Genomic DNA, 22,979 nt, shown 5'->3' on the forward strand with positions numbered 1-22,979 from the left:
TTTTTTTTTATTTTTAGGGCACACCTGCAGCATATGGAAGTTCCCAGGCTAGGGGTCAAATCACAGCTACAGCGGCCAGCCTACGCCACAGCCACAGCAACGCAGGATCCAAGCTGCAGCTGTGACCCACACCGCAGCTCATGGCAACCGGATCCTTAACCCACTGAGCAAGGCCAGGGATCGAACCTGAGTCCTCATGGATGCTAGTCAGATTTGCTAACTGCTGAGCCATGATGGGAACTCCTGTGCTGAAATTTTAAAGGGAGACAATGGAAGTGGTGATCATATTAATATGAATAATTTTTCTATCACTCGAGGTGTATTATGGGATGAGAATTCATATACCTCCTCTCGTGTACACTTATCTGTCACTCCAGTAGTTGGTATTATCATCATTATCATGATTCTTACTGGGAAAGTGAGAAGAGATTCCCTTTTTGATTTGTTTGTTTGTTTTTTAGGGCCGTACCTACAGCATATGGAAGTTCCCAGGCGAGGGGCCAAATCAGAGCTGCAGCTGCCAGCCTATGTCACAGCCATGGCCATGCGGAATCCGAGCCACATCTTCGACCCACACCGAAACTTGTGTCAACACCAGATCCTTAACCCACTGAGTGGAGCCAGGGATCGAACCTGCATCCTCATGGATGCTAGTCGGTTAATTACTGCTGAGCCTCCATGCGAACTCTGAGAATAGATTCTTGCTATTACTGGGAAAGTAAGGGAAGAGGTCTCTTTTCCTTTGGCTGTCCCGGAGTCCTTTCTCCTTGTGGCAGAAGATCTTGGTGAACAGGATGCAACCCCGTGGGAGGTAACTTCCCCCCCGCCACATCTCTTTGCTCTGCAGAGCTCTAGTTGAGAAATGGTAACTGCCTTTTCTTATTTCGTTGTGAAAGCCCTTATCAGAACGTGACGGAGTTTGACGGGCAGGATGCGTGTGGCTCCAACAGCTGGACGGTGGTGGACATTGACCCGCCTACGAGGTCCAATGACCCCAAGTCCCAGAACCATCCTGGGTGGCTGATGCGTGGTCTCAAGCCCTGGACCCAGTATGCCATCTTTGTCAAGACTTTGGTCACCTTTTCTGATGAACGACGCACCTATGGAGCCAAGAGTGACATCATCTACGTCCAGACAGATGCCACAAGTAAGCATGTCTTGTGGATACAAATTTGTGTGTGACCCAGACGTCTTGCCTTGAACAGGCTGACCTGGTGATGTCATAAGAAATGCTTTTTTTTTTTTTTTCTTTTTTAACTTTTTGCATGGTTTTTAGCTTTTAAAAGAGCTGGGCCTGGAGGTTTATCATATCAGACGATGAAGCACTAGCAAAAAGATGCCAGAGGGAACACATTTCTTCTTCTCATTGTGGAAAATTTTCAAATATTTACAAAAGGAGGAAAAAAAGACACCCTCCCCCCACGTGCCCATCTAGCAGCTTCGATTTCAATATTTTGCCATTTGTGTTTCACCCCTGCACTGCTTCCCTCCATTTTACTGGAGTATTTGACAGCAATTTCGTTATATTTTCATAAAACACAGGTCCTGTCCAACCAATGTCATAGAAGATGGTGGTAAATGGGGACATTTTTGGTTTTCATGACTGGGGAGGTGGGGCTACTGGTGCCTAGAGGATGGGAACCAGGGATCCTGGTCAACATATGACAAGGGACAGGACGGTCCCCACAGCGGAGACCTCTTTAGCCCCACAAGTCGATAGTGCTGAGAGTAAGAAATCCTGTTGTATAGGATAGAGTCCAAAATTTATGACTCAGCCCCAACTTTTTCAGCTGCTTTCCTCTGGTCCTGTATCCTCTGGCACTTCCAGAGGACTTAGAGTTTCCAGAAACTTCCAACTTCCTGGCTTTTGTACACACTGGATCCTCTGCCTCAAGACCCTCCACCCCCACCTCTCACCAACCTCCTCAGCCACCTCCACTCTCGAAGGGAAGGTTTTGTGGAGCCCAAAGATGGTGCATTTTGAGGGATGTTCGATGGGCTTCCAGCTCAGTGACAGGACTGAATGACATCCTACTGCCAAAATCTCCCCCCTGACCGGATTCGGTTTGAGGCAAATGTTAACTGGAAAATGCAACTTTGTCCATTCCTACCATGCCCCTCCAGTGCCCAGACCAGAGAAAGGTTGATGTTGAGTTGGAGCGTGGTAACGTTTGTTGCAAAAATGGTGAAACATGAAACCTCCCTATGGTCCGCCTGAATTGGAATTTTGTAACCCATGCTGGTCCTGGGCAGGCGTTCCACAGCTCTCCAGTTTCCTCGGGTGTTAAATAGCACTGCAGAGAACATCTTCAGGATTCCTCTAGCTTGGGTGTTCCCTCTCACTCTCAGCCGAAGGCTCACACCCTCCTCCTCACGGTGGACCTTCTGGTCTCCTTTCTCCTTTCAGATCCTTCCGTCCCCCTGGATCCCATCTCGGTTTCTAATTCCTCGTCCCAGATCATTCTGAAGTGGAAGCCCCCCTCTGACCCCAACGGCAACATCACACACTACCTGGTGTTCTGGGAGAGGCAGGCGGAGGACAGTGAGCTGTATGAACTGGATTATTGCCTCAAAGGTGAGTGCAGGCAGAGGCGGGGGGAGGGACCGTTTTTACGCACATTTGATCTGCTTTTGCCCCCCCACCTGAGATACTTTTTTTCTATTTTTTAACTGAAGTATAGTTGATTCACAATGTTGCGTGTGTTTCAGGTATACAGCAAAGTGATTCAGTTATATGTACATGCATATTCTTTTCTATTCTTTTTTCTCTTCTTTTAAATTGCAGGATAGTTCATTTACGGTGCTGTGTTAGTTTCAAGTGCAGAGCAAAGTGATTCAGTTACACAGACCTATATTCTTTTTTTTCTCTTCTTTTAAATTGAAGCATAGTTAATTTACAGTGTTGTATTAGTTTCAGGGGTATAGCAAAAAAAAGTGATTCGGTTATACATACGTTACATTTAAAAAATGTTTTCTTGGAGTAGAGTTGACTTACAATGTTGTGTTCGTTTTAGGTGTACAGCAAAGTGAATCAGTTATGCGTGTAAGGATATCCATTCTTTTTTTTTCTGTACAGGTTTTTACACACTGTTGAGTAGATTTTCCTGTGCTATCCAATAGGTTCTTATTAATCATCTATTTTACGTAGTAGTAGAACACAACATTTTCAATCAATATTTCTATAAAAAGTAAAGAAGAAATCTAGTCTTAAAGAACAATGTACAGATCTTAACTAAAGAATATTTTATTGCTAAGAAATGCCCACACCATTACAATAATAACGGCTGAGATCGCTAAACACACATCACCGGTAACAAATGGAGTAAAAACAAAGACATTTGAAATAGTGCAAGAATCACCAAGTCGTGACCCAGAGATGTGGGCAAATGCTGATGGCAAAACGGCACTAGTGATCTGCTTCACGCAGGGTCGCCCCAAACTTTTGATTGGTAAAAACAGCACTGTACCTGCAAAGCACGAAAAGAAGAGGTCTGCCTGTCTGCAAGTTCACGGTTCTCACCCTCCCAGCGTGAGGACACGCTCTGAAGACTCCCGATGAAACCAGACACTCCCCATATCTTGGCACTATTGCCTTCTGGAATTTTCTTCTCCTCCCCTTCCTCCTCCCCTCTCCCCCTGGTGAGGGAGGGTGTAGCCGTGTTAACCCACGCAAGGCTTCAGGGCTGAGCTGGAAACCCGCCCAGCGTGTGGAGTGGGATTTGAGCACATCAGGGAAATTGTGCTGGACCCCAGTCCCAGATCCTACAAGTTCAAGGTTAGAGACAGCAAAGAACAGACCATCTCTGCCTGGGACTGCCATGAACCACTTACACTAATGACCTGTCTTCTTCCAGTCTTTTATCTCCTTTACTTCATGGGCTGCTTTCCCTCGACAGAAAAGTGGAAAAATATTTGAAGCCTCAAACGAGTGTCTATAAATTAGTTTAAGATGATTTTATAAACCTGCTTTCAAAACAGCCCATCAAACGGGAGAAACAGAAGTCATTTTTGTTTCAACAAAACCCCTTCTGTCGTTTTGTTGTTGTTGTCGGGTGGTGGGTCTGTATTTATGTTTCTTTGGCTTTCTTGGGTGAGTGGTGTCCTCAGGCCTTGGGGCTGCCGGCGAGGTAGGGCTGAGGTCTGTAGGGCTTTGGGCAAGTCACCGAGCTTGTCACCGGCTGCCTCCTTTTGGGGAGAAGGGGCGGGAAGCCAGATGATCTCTGGGAGCTGTCCCAGCTCTAGAATCATGTGCTATATGTATGCCTATGACCTCATTCCCTGCCTAGGCAGAGTGTTGCAAACGTGATTTATCTCCTTGGAGGCTTTATATAACTCGAGAGCAAGCGAAGTCATCGGTTCCGTTGTGAGCTGTTGGCCCTGACTTCGAGTAACCCAAACCGCCAGCTAGAACTGCCACCACCAGCAGCAGGGCAGGCAGTGTTTTTCTCTTCCTTCCCCCCTCCCTCCCTCCCTCTCTCTCTCTTTCTTTCTTTCCAACAACTTTTATTCTAAAGTCTAAGTCTATCATTACAACGTGACTATTTCAACATGGTTTTCTTTGTAATGATGCCAAATTTTCTGTAATTAAAAAAAAAAACTTACTAAGGATGGATATTGGATGATGCTACCCATAGGAGGTCCCTGAAGGAGTCAGATCCATAGAGGCAGAAGGTAGATGGTGGGGCCAGGGGCTGGGGCAGGGGGCTGGGGAGCCAGGGCCTAATTCGGGCAGCGCTGCAGTTTGGGAAGATGAGAGAGAGAGTCCTGGAGATGCATGGCCTGGATGGCTGCACAACAGGGTGGGCGTGCTTCATGCCGCTGAGCTGTACACTTCCTGGTTAAGATGGCAAATGTTTTGTTGTGTGCATTTTGCCGCAATTAAAAAGCCCAGATAAACACAGAAATAAATCAACTTTCTAATGCACAAAAGATAAATTATTTATTGATCGTGACCAGTCGTAGCTTCCTGTAGTGTCATGAGTGGGTTGGTTTTTTTTTTTTTTCAGCTTTACTCAGGTGAAATTGACAAGTAAACTTGTAACATACTTAAAGCGTAAATGGTGATGATTTTATATACATACATCCTATGAAAGGATTCCTCCCGTCTAGTTAATTAATACATCTATCTCCTTACATGTTTATGGCTTTTTTTTTTTTTTTTTTGGTGAGAACTTTTAGCTTCTCCGATACTGAATTGTATATTTAAATTATATAGTACAATCTTATCAACTATATGCCTTTAAAATTGTAACATATACATAACATACAGTTTACCATTTGAACCCCTGTCGGTGTACAGCTCACTGGCATGAAGCACCTTCACCCTGTTGGGCAGCCATCCCTTCCATCTGTCTCCAGAATGTTCTCACCTTCCCAAACCGCAACACCGTCTGCATTAGACACTGATTCCCCCCCCCTCGCCCCGCCCCTGGTCCCCACCATCGACTTTATCTCTATGGATTTGACTGTCCTAGATACCTCCCTACCCTTTATAATCACGGAAAATCCAGGGGGCCCCAAGTGTCACGAAGAAAGGCTGGCCGGGGTCAGGAGTTTTGTCTGTGCCTGATCATAAGCCCCTTTCTCTCCAGGGGAAAAAAAAAAAAGTATTGGGAGTCTTCCCCCCCCACACTGAGGAAATCCTAAGATTTTTTAAATTTTCCATCCATAATGACAACCATAGCCCCTCCGGTGGCCAGCCCATAGGGGTTACTACTCCACATCCATTCATACATGTAAGAAGTCTTTTTAAAGACTTGCCAAGCTTCCGAGTGGCTACTCACCATTCACAGGAAGATACTTGGGGCTCATTGTCTACTGCAATCATTAAAAGAGAGAGGAAGGGATGGAATTTCCCCTGCTCAACAGACCCTAGCAGGCACCTACCGTGGAGGTGCACTGCTTTCGCTTTAAGGAGTAGCCTGCATCCTCAAGTTTGTACCAGAAGCGAAAAGGCAGCAAGCATCATTGGGACTGGACCTTGGCGATCCAGACACACCAGCTGTAGCACTTTAAAAAAAAGTGTGTGTGTGTGTGTTTTCTTTTTCTTTTTTGACTGCCTGGGGCGTATGGTGTTCCCAGGCCAGGGGTCAGATCCGAGCTGCAGTCGTGACCTAAGCTGCAGCTATGGCAACATTGGATCCTTAAACTCACTGTGCCAGGCCAGGAGGGGATCAAACCTGCATCCTGGCGCTACAGAGATGCCACTCATCCCGTGATGCCACATCAGACATTCCAAAAGTGTGGTATTTTTAGGAGTGGTGACTTGAGAAGTTGTGGGCCCCCCCATACCTTGAAAAATACTCCCTTCTCTATGTTTCTTTGAGAACTTTCTTCCCCCAATTTCCTCTCATGTCTTTAGTCCTGGGTTTCTCTCCTCATCACTGTTGACTTTTGGGGCTGGATCATTCTTTGCAGGGGGGCTGTCCTCTGTAAGGTAGGGTGCTGAGCAATAACCCTGGCCAACACCCATTACAGGGCTGTAGTCCCCTCCTCTCCCCAACAGTCCCAATACCCCAAATGTCTCTAGACCATGCCTGATGTCCTGGGGGAGGGGCAGTGCAGAATCACTGCCCTTCTGGTGAGAACCACTGCTCTGCTCTGGTTACAGACTCTAACCATGGTGTCTGTAAGTCAGACCCCTTAGAATTCCATGTGAAATTTTGTTGTGCCCCCTTGTCCCTTTATCTTTACCTGGTTGATTGATGAGCCATCCATCCATGCATCTATTTAACTGTGACTTGGCCCCAGTCCTTTTCTAATCCCACCTCCCATCATTCTCTCCCTTATCCCCTTCTAGCTACACTGGGTCCTTGGTGTCTTCTGACATGCTAAGGAGATTCCTACCTCAGGGCCTTTGCACTTGCTTTTTGCTGTCTGAATTGCTTTCCCAAGATACGTGCACAGCTCATTCTTCTACGTCATTGGGAATCGCATAGTGGTTACTTTCTCTGAGACATTCCTTCCACCTCCAGACACCCTCTGTCCTTTCATCCCAACATTTGAGCCACGGCATCTGTATTTATCAGTTTATTGTGTATTCCTCTCACCCCCACATACCTTGTCCACTAGAATGTAAGTTCCATGAGGGCAGAGACATGCCTGGTTACCTGCAGTCTCCAGCCCTGGGGAAATTATGGTGTCTGACAGTTTCCCGTTGCATGTTAACAGGCACCTTCTCCATGGACAGGACTCAGATCTTATTTTTCCCAGTAGAGCTTGAACCCAGATCCCGGCCCCAAGCTCTGTCTTGTGTGCCCAGTGGCTCTGAGAAGGTCCCCCTGGCTCTGTGTGTGTGTGTGTGTGTGGCATTGGGGGGCGGGGAGGGACTTGAACCCACCTTCCCTGTCTCTCCCCAGGGTTGAAGCTGCCCTCCCGGACCTGGTCCCCACCATTCGAGACTGAGGGGTCCCAGAAGCACAATCAGAGTGAGTACGAGGAATCCTCTGGGGAATGCTGCTCCTGCCCAAAGACCGACTCACAGATCCTCAAGGAGCTGGAGGAATCATCATTCAGGAAAACGTTTGAAGATTACCTACACAATGTGGTATTCATCCCCAGGTGAGGGTTTTGTCATCGGCTTGGGGTTGGGGGACTCTTACTCAAGGAGTGAGATGAAGTGGGGATACAGAGGATGGGCAGGGTCCATGCTGAGCCGCTTCCCTGGAGAGAGGAAGAGACCATTCGGGTTCAACCAGTACCTTACCAGGAAGACAGAACAATGGTCAAAAAGTAGGGGTGGGGGAAAACGTTTAAACAAACACACACCTCAACCTTTGCTTTCTGATGTCTTTTGAACGCTTCACCCCAGCCTCCAGTGCCAATCTGAGTTCTGAAACAAACTCCACTAGATGATCGATTATTGATTATTATCTAATAGATGATGATAGATAATAATCAATAATCAATCCATCTGATTATTAGAAATGCCTGCCTTGCTCCATGCTTCATCTGTGGCTGAGTCTCATGCTCAGTGCATTCTTTTTCTTTTTTTTCAATCTATGGAAGCTTCTCCTCCTTCCAGAACTTCCAATGGCCTCTTGGAAACCCTAGAGGCTTCTCCTACTTAAATATGTTTCCCCTCGTGAATGAAGGGCCGTGCTTGCGGAGGTACCTCTGATCTACAGAGAGGCTTTGCAGTAAATATGACTCCAGGTTTTTCATGCATCTTTACTTTTCCTGCAAGCAGACACTTAGGTAAAAGGCAAGTTTCTGTGGGTTACGGGTTATTTCACCTCTCTTGGTGAAAACTTCAATTTATTCATCTGAAGAGTGGAGATAAAAGTGGTTCCTCATTTTTTAGGATAATGAGATTACCGTCTCTGGGGTGGGACGGTCCTGTACCTTGTAGGATGTTGAGCAGCATCCCTGGCCTCCAGCCACTAGATGGCGATTAAGCACTGCCTAAATCTTACGGGTTCATGAATTTTTCCAGTAACCCACTGAAGCAGTTACTATCTCCTTCGCTGCCAACCCCCCCTTAGCCTGTGTTTTTTGCTGACTCTGCCCAGGTTTTTGAAGCAAACATGTGCTGTGGACTTTCAGCTGCCCCCCGCCCCAGACATCACCAGGTGGCTACCCAGAAATGTCCAATACAATTGGCTGTTTGCAAAGTGGATCACCCCCCCCCCCAAAAAAAAGTTTACATTGGGATAAAATAAGATTCTAAAACGAGTCTCGTCAAAGGCCTGGCTTAGCTCCTGGTAGATGTTTCCCCAGAATTATCAATATATAACATTTCTTCTTTTGTCGCTTGCATTCTTATCCCTGACCCTGAGTCCAGAAGAACACTAAATGGCCCAGCGCAGGCACTGAGCCAGTTACTGTTTTACCTGTTAAAACACTGCCAGACTTAAGAAAGGAGCTGAGTCAGCTGTGAGGTTTAAAGGTGGTCAACTGTGACATCTCACAGGAACCTCAGGTGCCCATGTCTCTGGGTGGGGGGTGTTTTCTCTGATCATCCCCCTACTCCCACTGCTGCCACCACACACACACCCGCTTGCTGTGTTCACCGCACCTGCTGGAGAGGATGTGGTTCAAGTGACGGGGAGAAAGTGGTCCATGGCCAAGGGCAAGGCGCCCTTGGGCTGCTGGCATAGAATGTGGCTACCAGAGTGTCAGAAGCAAGAGGTCTCTCCAAGTTCTGTCTGTCCTCAAAGCGGCTGGTTTTGTTTTTACAGAAAATCCTCTTCAGGCCCTGCTGCCGAGGACGCTAGGTATGACTCACCTGTGGGACGACCGAGTGGCCCCTGGTGGCCACACAGCACGGTGGCCCGTGGGCCAGCAAGCATGTTGTGCTCCCTTGAGACCTCAGGGGCTTCTGTGGTTTGATGCATGCATGGTGCTGGTCTGCGGAGATGGGATGCTTCACAAATCCACACGTTAAATGCCTTTACCCTGAAACGGGGTCTGGGCATGAACGTGGGGGGAAAACATCTTAACTAACACACTCTTACTAAAACATAGAACCAAGGGAATACTTTCTAGGCACCTCCTAGATGCCACCCATTTTCTTCCATGCATTTCACTCACGACATTTATTTATCGATGCCCACCGTGTGTGCAGAACTGTACCTGGCACCCAGCGTGGACACCACGCCCTGCAGGTGGTAGGGAAGGCTGATCTGGGAGCTGACCCTTTTTATTTGGGGCGACAAGTTCAGGACGACAGCTGTGAGAACAGGTGTGCCGAAACCCTGAATTATACTGACAGCAGTCACGGAGGCTCCCCTTTCACCTGTGTCTTAAAGGCCTGTCCAGGCGAGAGAGCTTGGGAACAGGCAAGAGGGCAGAAAGAATCCTGGAGTCTGGGGAGGAACCGAAGAGGAGACTGGAAAGGCGGGGTGGGGGGGAACCATGCGGAGGGATTTTATTCTTTCAGCGGAGGGTTTATTTATTTCAGGCCGTGTGCGGCCCGGATCTGCCCTCTACTGGCCGCGTGGAGTATAATCTGTAGTAAAGAAAGGTCTAGAAATTTGATCCAGGCAAGGGTTTCTCAGCCTCGGACCTTTTGCCATTTGGGGGCCATATCCTTCTCAGTTGTGGGGATTGGCCTGCATATTGTAGAATGTTGAGCGACACCTCTGGGTCTCTGACTCCTTGGAAGCCAGTAGCACACCGTCCCAACCAAAATTCCTTCCAGACAGGCCAGATGTGCCCTCAGTGGTAGGGTCGAGGGCAGAATCACTCCTGGTTGGAGAACCACTGGTCTAGTGGGATTATGAGATAATAAAATGCTGAATGCGTGGGAGAGATTAGTTGATGCTTTGTCGTGGGGGGTCTTTTATGACCAAGGAGTGGTCTTTGGGGGTAAAATCCTCCAGGTGTATGTATATTTGGTCTATTTGAGACCATTTATGTTTCCCTTTGTTGAGATCAGTTTCTCAGTAGTTACTCATGAGGCACAAGTGTCTCCATCGTTTTTGGAAGGCCTGTTTGTATGTGTATAGACACGTGCTGAATCTTGCTAATTCAAGGGGTGTAGCTTTGGTTTAATAGGTTTGGTTCCCATTCAAAAATGTCATTGGTCTTTTCAGACAAAAAGACCACAAAGAAAATCTTAGGACCCCCTAAATAGGATTTGATTTCTGACTACAGGGCAATAAAAACTAAAGATAAAGTCGGAAGTTTGAACAAAAGACTCTACTGCCTGGTGATTAAAAGCGAGCCACTTACATTATCTATTGGGTGAAAGTTGAAATGAAAACTGGTTAAAATCTACTTGGAATATAACAGAAATGTGAATATCACGTACCCTCACTTGTAGAATATGGCCAAAGCTGAACTTCATTGCAAATTATTAGACTTAAATGGTTTCGTAACCATTTAAGAAAAAAAAAAAAAAACTTAGAATGTAAAATATAATATTTTGGGGAGGGAGGGAAAAGTCAATATAGCTAAATTTTTGGTAAATATAATCAAAGGGAAATACCCACAAGTAACTAGAAGTAAAGAAAGTGACATAAAACTTGTAATATGTTGAATTTTCTAGATAACCATGAGCTATTCAATTGGAAACTTTCAGAGAGGTGGGAAATATTAACTTTTCTAAGCTAATTCAAGAAGAAGTTCCCTTGTGGTGCAGTGGGTTAAGGATCTGGCTTTGCTGCTGTTGTGTTGCAGGTCACAACTGTGGTATGGGTTCAGTCACTGGCCCAGGAATTTCCACATGCCTTGGGGGCAGCCAAAACCCCCACAAAACCCCCAAAACACAAACAAGAAGGGGCAGAAAGATCAAATATCTTAATAACTTTGGGAAAAGACAAAAAAAAAAGTGTCAGTTAATTTCCTCAAAAAAGGCTTGGAGAGTTTTACAGATGAGTTCTTTCACACTCTCAAAAGAACAATTATTTTCTGTAATATAGAAACTTTTCCAGAGCATAGAAATCCATGGACACCTCCCCAATACATTTTATAAAAGTAACATAGCACCTCTTAGAGATCCCAACAAAGATGCCACATTGAAAGAAAACCCAGGTAATATGGGATTTTTAGATCCAAATGACCTTGATAAAACCTACTCTACTGACAATAGCATTTATTTCTTAAGTGCAAGGATGGTTCAAGATCAGGAGTTCTGGGAAGTTCTGGGAATTCTGTGGCACAATGGGGTCCGACATTGTCACTGCTGTGGCTTGGGTCACTGCCATGATGCAGGTTGGATCCCTGGCCCTGAGATCTTCACATTTCCCAGTGCTCAGGGTGCGGGGGAGGAAAAAAAAAGAGATAGAGAGGGAGCTCATCAAGAGGCTCAGTAAGGAAAATCATAGCATTTTATTAAATTGTTAATAAATCTCATTTAATAACAGTTTATTGAACTCATTTTAATAGCATTTATTAAAAATTACTAACTTAGAGAAAGGGGTGGGGAGGGGAGATCTTTTATAAATTACTAAGAACAGAGAACTTCTACAACCAAGATAAATATTACCTAGATGAGACTAACAGCCAAGCTGCCATCTTTCTTAAAACTATTCCTGTTAGAGTTGGAAGGAAGCCAGTCTCATCATTACTAATTAACATTACTCTGGGTGTCTAGCCAATGCAGTAATACAGAAAGTAAAATTGTAAAGAATGGATTGTGGGAAATAAAAATCATTGATTATTTTCAGATATTCTAGTGCAGAGACTACTTGTTTTTGTCAATCAAGTTTTATTGGAATGTAGCCACATTCATTTGTTTACCTTGTGTCTTTTTAGCTGCAATGGCTTGAAAGCCATTGGTTGAATACTAACTATCTAGCAGTTATTGGAAAAGGTTGCTGACCCTTTTTTCTAGTGTGTTCGTTGAAAACCTAAGAAATGCAACCTTGAAATTCTTAGAATGAGAGTTCAGGAAAGTAGTTACAATAAACATAAATGAAAAGCCGGTAAATATAGGAGCAACAATTAAAATGTAAGTCGGGAAAGATCTCTTTCCTAATTGCCCCCAAACCTCAGTAATCTCATCTAGAATTACCCGTAAAGGAGAAAAAAATGTAATTGCCGAGATACTAACTTTTACAGAGAAATGTGAGCAATTGTTTCCAGTCATTTGAAGAAAACTCACTGGCACACAGCCAGTGATAAAGGGCTAGTTAATGCCCTTTGTGAATGAGCAGCACAGGAATATGGATGAGGAAGGCCCTAGAACTTCCTGGAAACAATTGACAAGGGACAAGGAAACACAAAAGCGTCAATAAAGGGAAACGAAGTTCAGGAGTTCCTGTCGTGGTGCAGTGGTTCACGACTCCGACTAGGGACCATGAGATTGCGGGTTCGATCCCTGGCCTTGCTCAGTGGGTTAAGGAGCTGGCCTTGCCGTGAGCTGTGTTGTAGGTTGCAGACGCGGCTTGGATCCCGCGTTGCTGTGGCTCTGGCGTAGGCTGGCAGCTACAGCTCTGATTCGACCTCTAGCCTGGGAACCTCCATATGCCGAGGGAGCAGCCCTAGAAAAGGCAAAAAGACCAAAAAAAAAAAAAAAAAAGGAAAAAGGACTTCGTATGCAACAGACCGTGGAGGTGCAAATAAAGATCCAAAAAGGAAAAAAACAAAACAAAACACAATTAAAGCTCATTTTAACCCTCAGTGTGGCTGAGATTATCCTGAGACAGACCCCAAATCAGTACAAAGGGTCGAGAGGGCAGCAGTTTAGCCATACGTACTAAGAAGCCTAACTTAGTGATTTCTTTTCTCAGAATCCCTTTTGACGAATGAGCAAAACAATCAGACAATGATCAAAGGAATATTTATAAGAGGAAAAAATTGGGAATACGCTTATATTAAGAAAATAGGAGGACAGAGTTCCCTGGTGGCTCAATGGGTTAAGGATCTGGCTTTGTTGCTGCCGTGGCTCTGGTTACAGCTGTGGCTCTGGTTCAATCCTCGGCCCAGGAACTTCCGCATGCCACGGATGCGGCCATAAAGAATAAAAAAAATAGGAAGATGACTGACTAAATTATGGCTCATGCATTAGATGACATATCCTACAGTTTTCCAAGTTTTCTGCCATGAGTATATGGTACTTTTATAATGAGGAGGGAGAACGCTCATGGTGAAAAAGAAAAAAAAAAAAGTAAATTCTGTCCTACTTAAGATGTTACATTTTAAGGAAAATATTTGAGAATGCTTTCAATACAATTGAACCAAGTGGATTAGAAACCTAGCTTGATCCCCATCATACCCATACAGAAAAACTTACAGGAAAAAAAAAGTTCCAAAGGACACAGTGGGTGGTGGAATGTTGCGTAAATCAGATTTTCTTTATTACCCTTTCTTGGTTGTTTATCTTTTTTTAGGCTATTAACATTTTTATTCATCTATCTCTCCCCCCCCCCCCTCCGCTTTTTTGGCCACCCTGAGGCATATGGAAGTTCCTGGGCCAAGGATCAGATCCGAGCTGCAGATGCAGCCTATGCTACAGTTGCAGCAACGCTGGATCCTTTAACCCACTGTGCCAGGCCGGGGTTTAAACCTGTGTCCTGGCACAGCAGAAATGTTGCGGATCCCATTGCACCACAGCAGGAACTCCTCATCTTATTAAGGGGGGGAATGTGCCAATCACATAGGCATTTTTTGGAGGTACCCTCAGCAACCTTAGTGATAGATTCTTTTACCAAGAATTGATTTAATTAATCCCTTAGATTATGCAGGTGTGCTAAAGAGTCATAAGAATCAAAGGATGCCTTTCTCTTGCTTGAACTGGTGATGCTGTCCAGTAGCTTGGGCCATTTGGCAGGGCTTCCTGAAAAGCTAGACTCTTACACGCTTTGGGCATCTTATTTTTAACACGGACCCGGGTGGACTATTAATCTGCAAAATGAAAATCTGAAATCAAGCATGTTGAGGGTAATCTCGGTGTATCTCCTACTCTGGATGGTCCTGGAGCACCTGACATGATGCTTATCAAGGCATCTTGAAAGCTGCTGTGGATTGTAATTCCTGGAAATTTACATTGTAATCTACACACCCCCTTGAATCTGATTGCCCCACCATCTTTGGTTTTAAGCCTTTTGCTCTCTAGCAGCACTTTTTAAAAAGGTGGTGATTGTGTGACCGTGGGTGTCCGACTGTCATCCTACAGGCCATCCAGGAAACGCAGGGCCCTTGGTGACGTGGGGAACATAACGGCGGCCGTGCCCACCATTCCGGGTTTCTCCAACACCTCCTCCACCAGCACTCCCACGAGCTCAGAGGAGCACAGACCCTTTGAGAAGGTGGTGAACAGAGAGTCACTGGTCATCTCTGGCCTGCGTCACTTCACTGGCTATCGCATTGAGCTGCAGGCTTGCAACCAAGATGCCCCCGAAGAGAGGTGCAGTGTGGCTGCGTATGTCAGCGCCAGGACCATGCCTGAAGGTGGGTTGGCTCATCATGGGGCTAAGAGACCCAGGCTGACCAAGGAGAATCCACCTACCCTCTCTCTAGGCAGCGTATTTGTGACCTTAAATTATTTGCCTTAATTATTTTCCCCCAGCTTGATTGAGATGCAGTGGACATATAACATTGGGTAAATTTGAGGCATGCAGTGTGTTAATTTGGTACACTTGCATATTGTGAAATCATCACCACTATAACAGTAACATTAGCTCACTAGCTCACACCTCCTTCATGTCGCATGATTACCATTTCTTATTTAGGGATGAGAACACTTAAGACCTCCTCTCGGAGTTCCATTGTGGCTCAGGGATAACGAATCCGACTAGTATCCACGAGGATGCAGGTTCTATCACTAGCCTCACTTAGTGGGTTCAGGATCAGGCCTTGCCATGAGCTGCAGGTGTAGGTCGCAGACACAGCTCAGACCCTGTGTTGCCTTGAGCTGTGGTGTGGGCCGGCAGCTGTAGCTCTTATTCGACCCCTAGCCTGGAAACTTCCATGTACTGTGGGTGTGGCCCTAAAAATACAAAAACAAAAAACAAAACAAAACAAAAACCTCATCTCTTTGCAGTTTTCAAGTATATGACACAGTATTGTTAGCTATAGTCTCCAGGCTGTACATTAAATCCTGAGAACTTATTCTTTTTTTTTTTTTTTTTGTCTTTTTGCCTTTTCTAGGGCTGCTCCCTTGGCATATGGAGGTTCCCAGGCTAGGGGTCTAATCGGAGCTGTAGCTGCCGGCCTACGCCAGAGCCACAGCAACACGGGATCTGAGCTGCGTCTGCAACCTACACCATAGCTCACCACAATGCTGGATCCTTAACCCACTGAGCAAGGCCAGGGATCGAACCCTCAACCTCATGGTTCCTAGTCGGATTCATTAACTGCTGCACCACGACGGGAACTCTGTCATCTTATAACCAGATGTTTTTACCCCTTGACCAATATCCCCCCATTTCCCTCATCCCAAGCCCCTGGAAACCACCATTCTACTCTCTGTTTCTATGAGTTCGGCTGTTTTATAATCCACATAGGAGTGAGATCATACAGTGTTATCTTGTTCAGTCTGGCTTATTTCACTTAACCTAATGCCCTCAAGGTCACTCATGTTTACCTATATTATTTTTAATTCCATGAGTCATGTGTTGCATTATTTAAACCTTAGAAAGTATATGCAAACCATAAAAAAAATAGAGTTGAAATTAGGAAATACATATATGTAGTGTGTTGGAGTTCTCCAGAGAAAAAGAGCCAGCAGGATGTGGGATCGATTGATCAATTGATTGATCGACAGATAGACAGGCAGATGATAGACAGACAGAGACATAAACGTGTAGAGAATTCCAGGAGGCGACTTTTATATGTCCATTCTCCATTAAGGGAAACGGAACACAGGAAATTTATATAACCAGCTCAAGTCACTCAGCCACTAAGTAGCAGAGGTGGGGTTTGATCCAAGGATTGAGTCCCTGCCTCTAACCATTGCTCCTTACAGCCAAGGCAGATGATATCATTGGCCCTGTGACCCATGAAATCTTCGAGAACAACGTCGTTCACTTGATGTGGCAGGAGCCGAAGGAACCCAATGGTCTGATTGTGCTGTACGAAGTGAGTTACCGACGATACGGTGATGAGGTAAGATCCTTGACGCCCAACGCCCAGGCATGTGCCTTCAAGGTGGTCATTGATGCCTCCTTCCTCTTCTTAAACTCTGACCCTCATGCTTTTCTCCTTAGATGCTTTGTCCTGAGGACTCAAAACCTTGATATATGACTTGCCAGGGAGATGGGTCAGAAATGCCAACCTACACATTTTCTTTCTCTCCTCATTTTCTCATGGTGCATTTCCACCTTATCCTACAAGAGGAATGATGGCTGGCTGCATTCGTGTCCCTTCTGATGTGACAGGAGACTCATTTCATGTAGGCTTATTTCAAGAGAGTAGGAATGAATCGCTTAAAACCTTAATAAGTGGTTTTTCTGTTGGATGCTTCTCTTTACCACTGGACACTGTGCAAGGTGATGGCTAACCCAGAGGTGCACATAATGGAATCAAAGAACAACAACAACAAAAAAAATAGCTAAACTATCCCCAGGGCTTACCATGTGCCCCATGCTAAATGCTTTACACAAAGTATCTTGCGTATCCTATTTTACCTTATCAAAGATGTGGTAAAAGACCCTATTATTCTTAGGGACCTTGAAGAAAGAAAACGGTCCTGCCAATTCTAATTTTAAGATGCATTTCAAATTTCAGAAATGTTAAAATGTGAAAATAATATGTCTCCTGGGACCAGTGAAGTGCAATAAATCCTCAGAATAAACCAATGAGCTTGGTACTGAGGCATCCAGAATTTAAGTCGCATCCAAGCTGTATTAGAACAAAGTCAGGGTTCAAATCCCAGACTTAATGTTCTAATCCAGGGGTTGGTGATTTTTTTCTGTCAAGGGCCAGATAGGAAACACCTTTGGCTTTGTGATCAGTCTTTGATGCAAATACTCAACTCTGCCCTGGCATCATGAAAGCTGTCTTGTGTACCATATGTAAATGAAGGGGTCTGGTTGTGTGCCAGTAAAACTGTATTTGTAAAAACAGGCAGCAATCAGACTGGATTTGATGGCCCCTGTTCTCAATCGGTAACCACTGTGGGGCAGCTCTCTATCCCCAGAGAGGCCTTGGGGTCCACACCAAGCAAAGGCACTGCTGGGGCTTGGACCTGACTGGAGACAATTCTCCAATCCGGTGACTGGGTGACTTGAGGCAGATAAGTCAGGTCACCCCCCCCCCCCCGGTCTGACCCAGAGGTGTATCTTGCCCTCCCTTGAGCCATTTACACCTCACAATGACCTACAAGGTGGAAAATACTAGTGTCACCATTTACAGCTAAGAGAATGGAAACCCAAGAGTTGAATAGATTTGCTCAGGGTCACACATCCAACCCTTGAACCCAAACTGTTGGGCTCTGGCGCTTGCCACCTGCAATTGTGGGTGATCATGTGGGTCAGAGATCATTTTCTACAAGGGGCCAGAGAGTCAATATTTTCAGCTTTGGGAACTATACAGTCTCTGGATCAACTGCTCAACTTGGCCGTTCCAGCTCCAGAGTGGACGCAGACAATAGGAAAACACATGGGAGCAGCTGCGTGCCAATAAAACTTTATTTACAAAAGCAAAGGCTGGATTTAGCCTTTGGGCCGTGGTTTTCCAACCTGTAACAAAAGATGTAGCGAAACTGCCTGGTTTACTGGAGCTTTGGGGGAGAGTCATCCTGTAACCAAGTGGGTACAGTGTGGCTTCCCCAAGCCAGAGAGGACAGATGCCTTTGTGGATCCCTCTTGGGACCACCATCTGTTCTGGATGCCCAAATAGTCAGCTTTATTTTTCTGTACAAAAGTAATCGTATTCACAAATTTATTGTTCTCAAGTTGATATTTCAGTATTTTATATATTATTTATGTAAAACATTTTTGTTAGGGACTTCCCATTGTGTCTCAGTGGGTTATGAACCCCACTAGTATCCATAAGGATGTGGGTTTGATCCCTGGCCTCACTCAGTGGGTCAAAGGTCTGGTGCTGCAGTGAGCTATAGAGTAGGCTGGCAGCTGCAGCTCTGATTGGACCCCAGGCCTGGGAACTTCATGCTGCAGGTGCGGTCCTAAAAAAAAAACAGCAGAAAAGAAATGTTTTTTTAAATTAAAGTATAGTTTGTTTACAATGTTGTGATAATTTCTGCTGTAGAGCAAAGTGACTCAGTCATATCTATATTTACATTTCCTTTCTTATATTCTTTTCCATCATGGTCTATCCCAGGAGGTTGGATATAGTTCCCTGTGCTGTAGAGTAGGACCTCATTGCTTATCCATTCTAAATATAGTAGTCTGCATCAACTAACCTCAAACTCCCAGTCCATCCCACTCCCTCCCTCCTCCCCCTTGGCAACTACAAGTCTGTTCTCTAGTCTATGAGACTGTTTCTACTTTGTAGATCGGTTCATTTGTGCCATATTTTAGATTCCACATATAAGTGATATCATATGGTATTTGTCTTTCTCTTTCTGACTTACTTCACTGAGTATGAGAATCTCTATTTGTATCCATGTTGCTGCAAATAACATTATTTAATTCATTTTTAATGGTTAAGTAGTATTCCATCGTGTATATATACCACATCTTCTTAATCCATTCATCTGTCTTGGACCTTTAGGTTGTTCCATGTCTTGGCTATTGTGAATAGTGCTGCAATAAATATAGGGGTGCATGTATCTTTTGCTTTATAGTTTTGTCTGGATAGATGCCCAGGAATGGGATTGCTGGCTCATATAGCAACTCTATGTTTAATTTTTTGAGAAACCTCCATACTGTTTTCCGTAGTGGCTGCACCAATTCGCATTCCCACCAACAGTGTTAGAGGGTTCCCTTTCCCCAACACCCTCTCCAGCATTTATTATTTGTAGACTTTTTAATGATGGCCATTCTGACTGGTGTGAAGTGGCACCTCACTGTAGTTTTGATTTGCATTTCTCTAATAATTAGTGATGAGCATCTCTTCATGTGCCTATTGGCTCTCTGTGTGTCTATTTTGGTCTTCTGCCCATTTGTCAATTGGGTTGTTTGTTTTTTTTTTTTTTTTTGTTGTTGTTGTTGCCAAATATTCAGCTTTGATAGTTTAGATTTGATAATTTAGAATTGAAATCAGCAAACTGTGACTGATCGGCCAAATTTGGCCCTTGGCCTGTTTTTCTAGTTCTTGCAGAGCTGTTAAAAGAAACAAGAGGGAATGTGCACCAATGTGAGTCCAGTGGCCAAGTCCAGAATCAGTAGGAGGGGAGGGGAGTCTTCAGGGGTGTATAAACAGAGGCATGACTCATAGGGGCCCATTATTGCAGTTGATTAATGTCTTACCCTGTGTATATTAATCCCATATGTTCTAAAGCAATAATTCAGATTTGGGGTGTTGACAAATCTTGATGCATAAGATATTCATCACTAGCGCAAGCCACTGGGTGTCTGTCCATTGGAGAATGGATACATAGAAGGTGGTATAACCATAAAACAGGTGGACGTACAGCTTTTAAAAATGATGTTTGGGGAGTTCCCGTTGTGGCGCAGTGGTTAACGAATCCGACTAGGAACCATGAGGTTGCGGGTTCGGTCCCTGCCCTTGCTCAGTGGGTTAACGATCCAGTGTTGCCGTGAGCTGTGGTGTAGGTTGCAGACACGGCTTGGATCCCGCGTTGCTGTGGCTCTGGCGTAGGCCGGTGGCTACAGCTCCGATTGGACCCCTAACCTGGGAACCTCCATATGCCGCGGTAGCGGCCCAAGAAATAGCAACAACAACAACAACAAAAAAAGACAAAAGACAAAAAAAAAAAAAAAAATGATGTTTGGGAGTTCCCACTGTGGCTCAGTGGAAACGAACTGATGACCACTATCCATGAAGACGCAGGTTTGATCCCTGGCTCGCTCAGCGGGTTAAGGATCCGGCATTGCTGTGAGCTGTGGTGTATGTTATACATGTGGCTCAGATCTGGCATTGCTGTGGCTGTAGTGTAGGCCAGCGGCTATAGCTCTGGTTCGATTCCTAGCCTGGGAACCTCTATATGCCACGTGTGTGGCCTTAAAAAGTCGGAAAAAAAAAAAAAGATGTTTGGGGAGTTCCCACTGTGGTGTGGTGGGTTAAGGATCTGGCATTGCTACAGCTATGGCGTAGGTTGCAGTTCCAGCTCAGATTCGATTCCTGGCCCAGGAACTTCCATTATGCTGAAGGGGTGGCCAAAAAAAAAAAAAAAAAAAAAAAAAAATGACGTTTGGGTGACTTTGGTCCAGTATAATGTAGAGGCTGAGATCATAGACTCTGGATTTTAGATCCTCCAAGCTGTTATTCTCCATCTTCCACCAGCAGATAAGAAACACCCCCACCCAACTAGCTTGTGATAAAAGGGAAGCTTATTAGCTCCCATAAACTGAACAGTTGAAGGACTTCAGGCATAGCTGGATCCAGAATTCCTTCTGATTCATTGCATCTTAAGGGTCCTTGCCGTGAGTCCAGCAACTCCTGGCTGTCCTGTGATTTCAGTAGTTCCAATACTCATACCCTCTGAGACCAAGCTTGGAGGAAGGGAAAGTCTGTGTCCCCGCATTTTCAGCCAGGCTGAGGTCACGTGACACCCAGTGGCCAATCATTATGACAGTCAGTGCTGTGTGGTGATTGGCTGAGGCATGAAGGTTTTTTAATAACAGCTTAATTGAGATACTTTCACGGACCACAGATACATGCATTTAACATGCACAATTCAGTGGTCTTTAATCACTGAGTTATACAGCCATCACCACAATTTCAGACTATTTTCATCACCCTCTAAAGAAAATGTACCCCTCCTAGCCATCACCCCCCCCCCCCAATCCCTCATGCTTCCTCTCCCTCCAGCTCCTGGCAATCACTCATCTTCTTTCTGTCTCTATGGAGACAAGCCTCTGCTCCCGTGGACCAACTCATCCCTATTTGCCTGGAACTTCCCAGGTTTGAGCACTGAAGTCCTGCATCCCAAGATAACCTGCGTCAACTGGAACAGTCATAACCCCATCGGCATTGGACTCAACCCTAACTTCTCCCAGCCTGCCTGCCTCTCTCCTCCCTGGAGCCCAGGGGTCACCAGTACAAATCTCCCTCATTACCTCTGCCCTGCCAGCCTGGCCTGATCCCAGACAGGCCAGCCCTGTCTGCCCTTCAGGGAAACAGAGAGATGGAGGGAAAATTAGGAGCGAATGAGAGGTTATAATCACCTTTAGAAAAGACCTTTTCAGAAACAAGACTGATTATCGCCAGCATTTTTCTTACTTGGCTAGCTTCACTTTGATAAAATAAAAAGTAATGTGAAAAAAATTTTTATACCATTTTTATGATCGGGGTATGATTTTGCCAATTTTACAAAATTCTCTCCAGCATTTGGTGGGAGGTAATTCCCCCCCCCCCTTATTTGCTACTTTAATAGCCCCTATCATTCCTAGCTTCTTTGCTTTTGAGTCCCTCTCTCCTTGAACTTCACTTTAGAATCACTTATTCCCTCATCTCTTCCTCTCCCCCCCTGGGAGACCCTGGTCCTGGAGACCAGTCCCTCCCTGGAAAAAGCATTGATTTTTCCCTTTTTTTTTTTTTTTTGTACTTATATCCTTGGCTTCAGTATGTTTTTGAAGTTTTGAGCTATTTCTTCTTCTTTGCTTTTTAGGGCTGCATGTGCAGCATATGGAAGTTCCCAAGCTAGGGGTCCAATGGAGCTACCGGCTTATGCCACAGTCACAGCAACACAGGATCCAAGCCTTGTCTCTGACCTACACCGCAGGTTGGGTTTGTTACTGCTGAGCCACAACAGAACTCCTGTAATTGGCTTCTTTGCTCTTGATCAAGTCTGCTTCTTGCTTTGCCTTTTTTTTTTTTTTTTTTCCGGCTGCCCCTGGAGCATATGGAAGTTCCTGGGCCAGGAAGTGAATCTGAGCTGGAGCTGTGACCCAAACCACAGCTTCAGCCACGCTGGATCCTTAGTCCACTTTGCCACAGAGGAAACTCCTTGTTTTACTTTTTGGTTTGTTGGTTTGTTTGTTTGTTTTGCTGTCTATGGGGAGAGCTGCATCTGATTCCTTCTGTCATGCTTCCTTCTCTGCCCCCACCGCCCAAGGGTATCGGGGTACCTGGCCAGCATCAGAAGATGCATTTCCCCTTTATCCCCCATGACAGCTACCTTTGGTTTCTATATTTGCTTATTTGTCCCTTTCCCCTTGGTGACTCATCCTCCTTGGAAGAACCTTTGGACTAGACTTCCCCACCCCTGCCGCCAGCCCGATCTGTTTTCTTGCTGTTGTTGTCACATGATAAGCACGGGAGTTTTTGACGTTGTTCTCTCTCCCCACTGCCCCCTCTGAAATTTTCCAGTCCAGTTCCCTGAGTGCACGATTAGCTCAGAGCTGTTTTGGAAAGTGTTCAAAATTTGGCCAAGGCTCGCAGGTTTCGTGGTCATATTTCCCAAAGAGCCTCTCCAAACAAGCTCTGGGTTTCTCCTTTTTACATATTTATTGCTGGGGGATGTGCCCTTTACTTATTTCCTCTCTTCTTGCCAGATATTTAAGTAG

At 45.2% G+C, this 22,979-nt stretch overlaps 1 protein-coding gene across 4 annotated transcripts in view; it reads left to right on the forward strand.

Annotated features, from left to right (window-relative positions):
- Positions 1 to 22,979, forward strand: part of INSR (insulin receptor) — a 142,715-nt gene that overhangs the window by 98,432 nt on the left and 21,304 nt on the right. For 2 of the 4 annotated variants that reach the window (XM_021083940.1, XM_021083941.1), the window contains exons 8-13: positions 897 to 1,147; positions 2,408 to 2,575; positions 7,359 to 7,560; positions 9,180 to 9,215; positions 14,561 to 14,835; positions 16,352 to 16,491. In XM_021083940.1, the coding sequence (XP_020939599.1) occupies positions 897 to 1,147; positions 2,408 to 2,575; positions 7,359 to 7,560; positions 9,180 to 9,215; positions 14,561 to 14,835; positions 16,352 to 16,491 (1,072 nt within the window). The remainder of the gene's footprint in view (positions 1 to 896; positions 1,148 to 2,407; positions 2,576 to 7,358; positions 7,561 to 9,179; positions 9,216 to 14,560; positions 14,836 to 16,351; positions 16,492 to 22,979) is intronic. The other 2 variants (XM_021083942.1, XM_021083943.1) reach the window with 1 other exon arrangement.

This window comes from Sus scrofa, chromosome 2 (genome assembly GCF_000003025.6).
Source record: "Sus scrofa isolate TJ Tabasco breed Duroc chromosome 2, Sscrofa11.1, whole genome shotgun sequence".
In the NCBI taxonomy this organism is placed as follows: Eukaryota; Metazoa; Chordata; class Mammalia; order Artiodactyla; family Suidae; genus Sus; species Sus scrofa.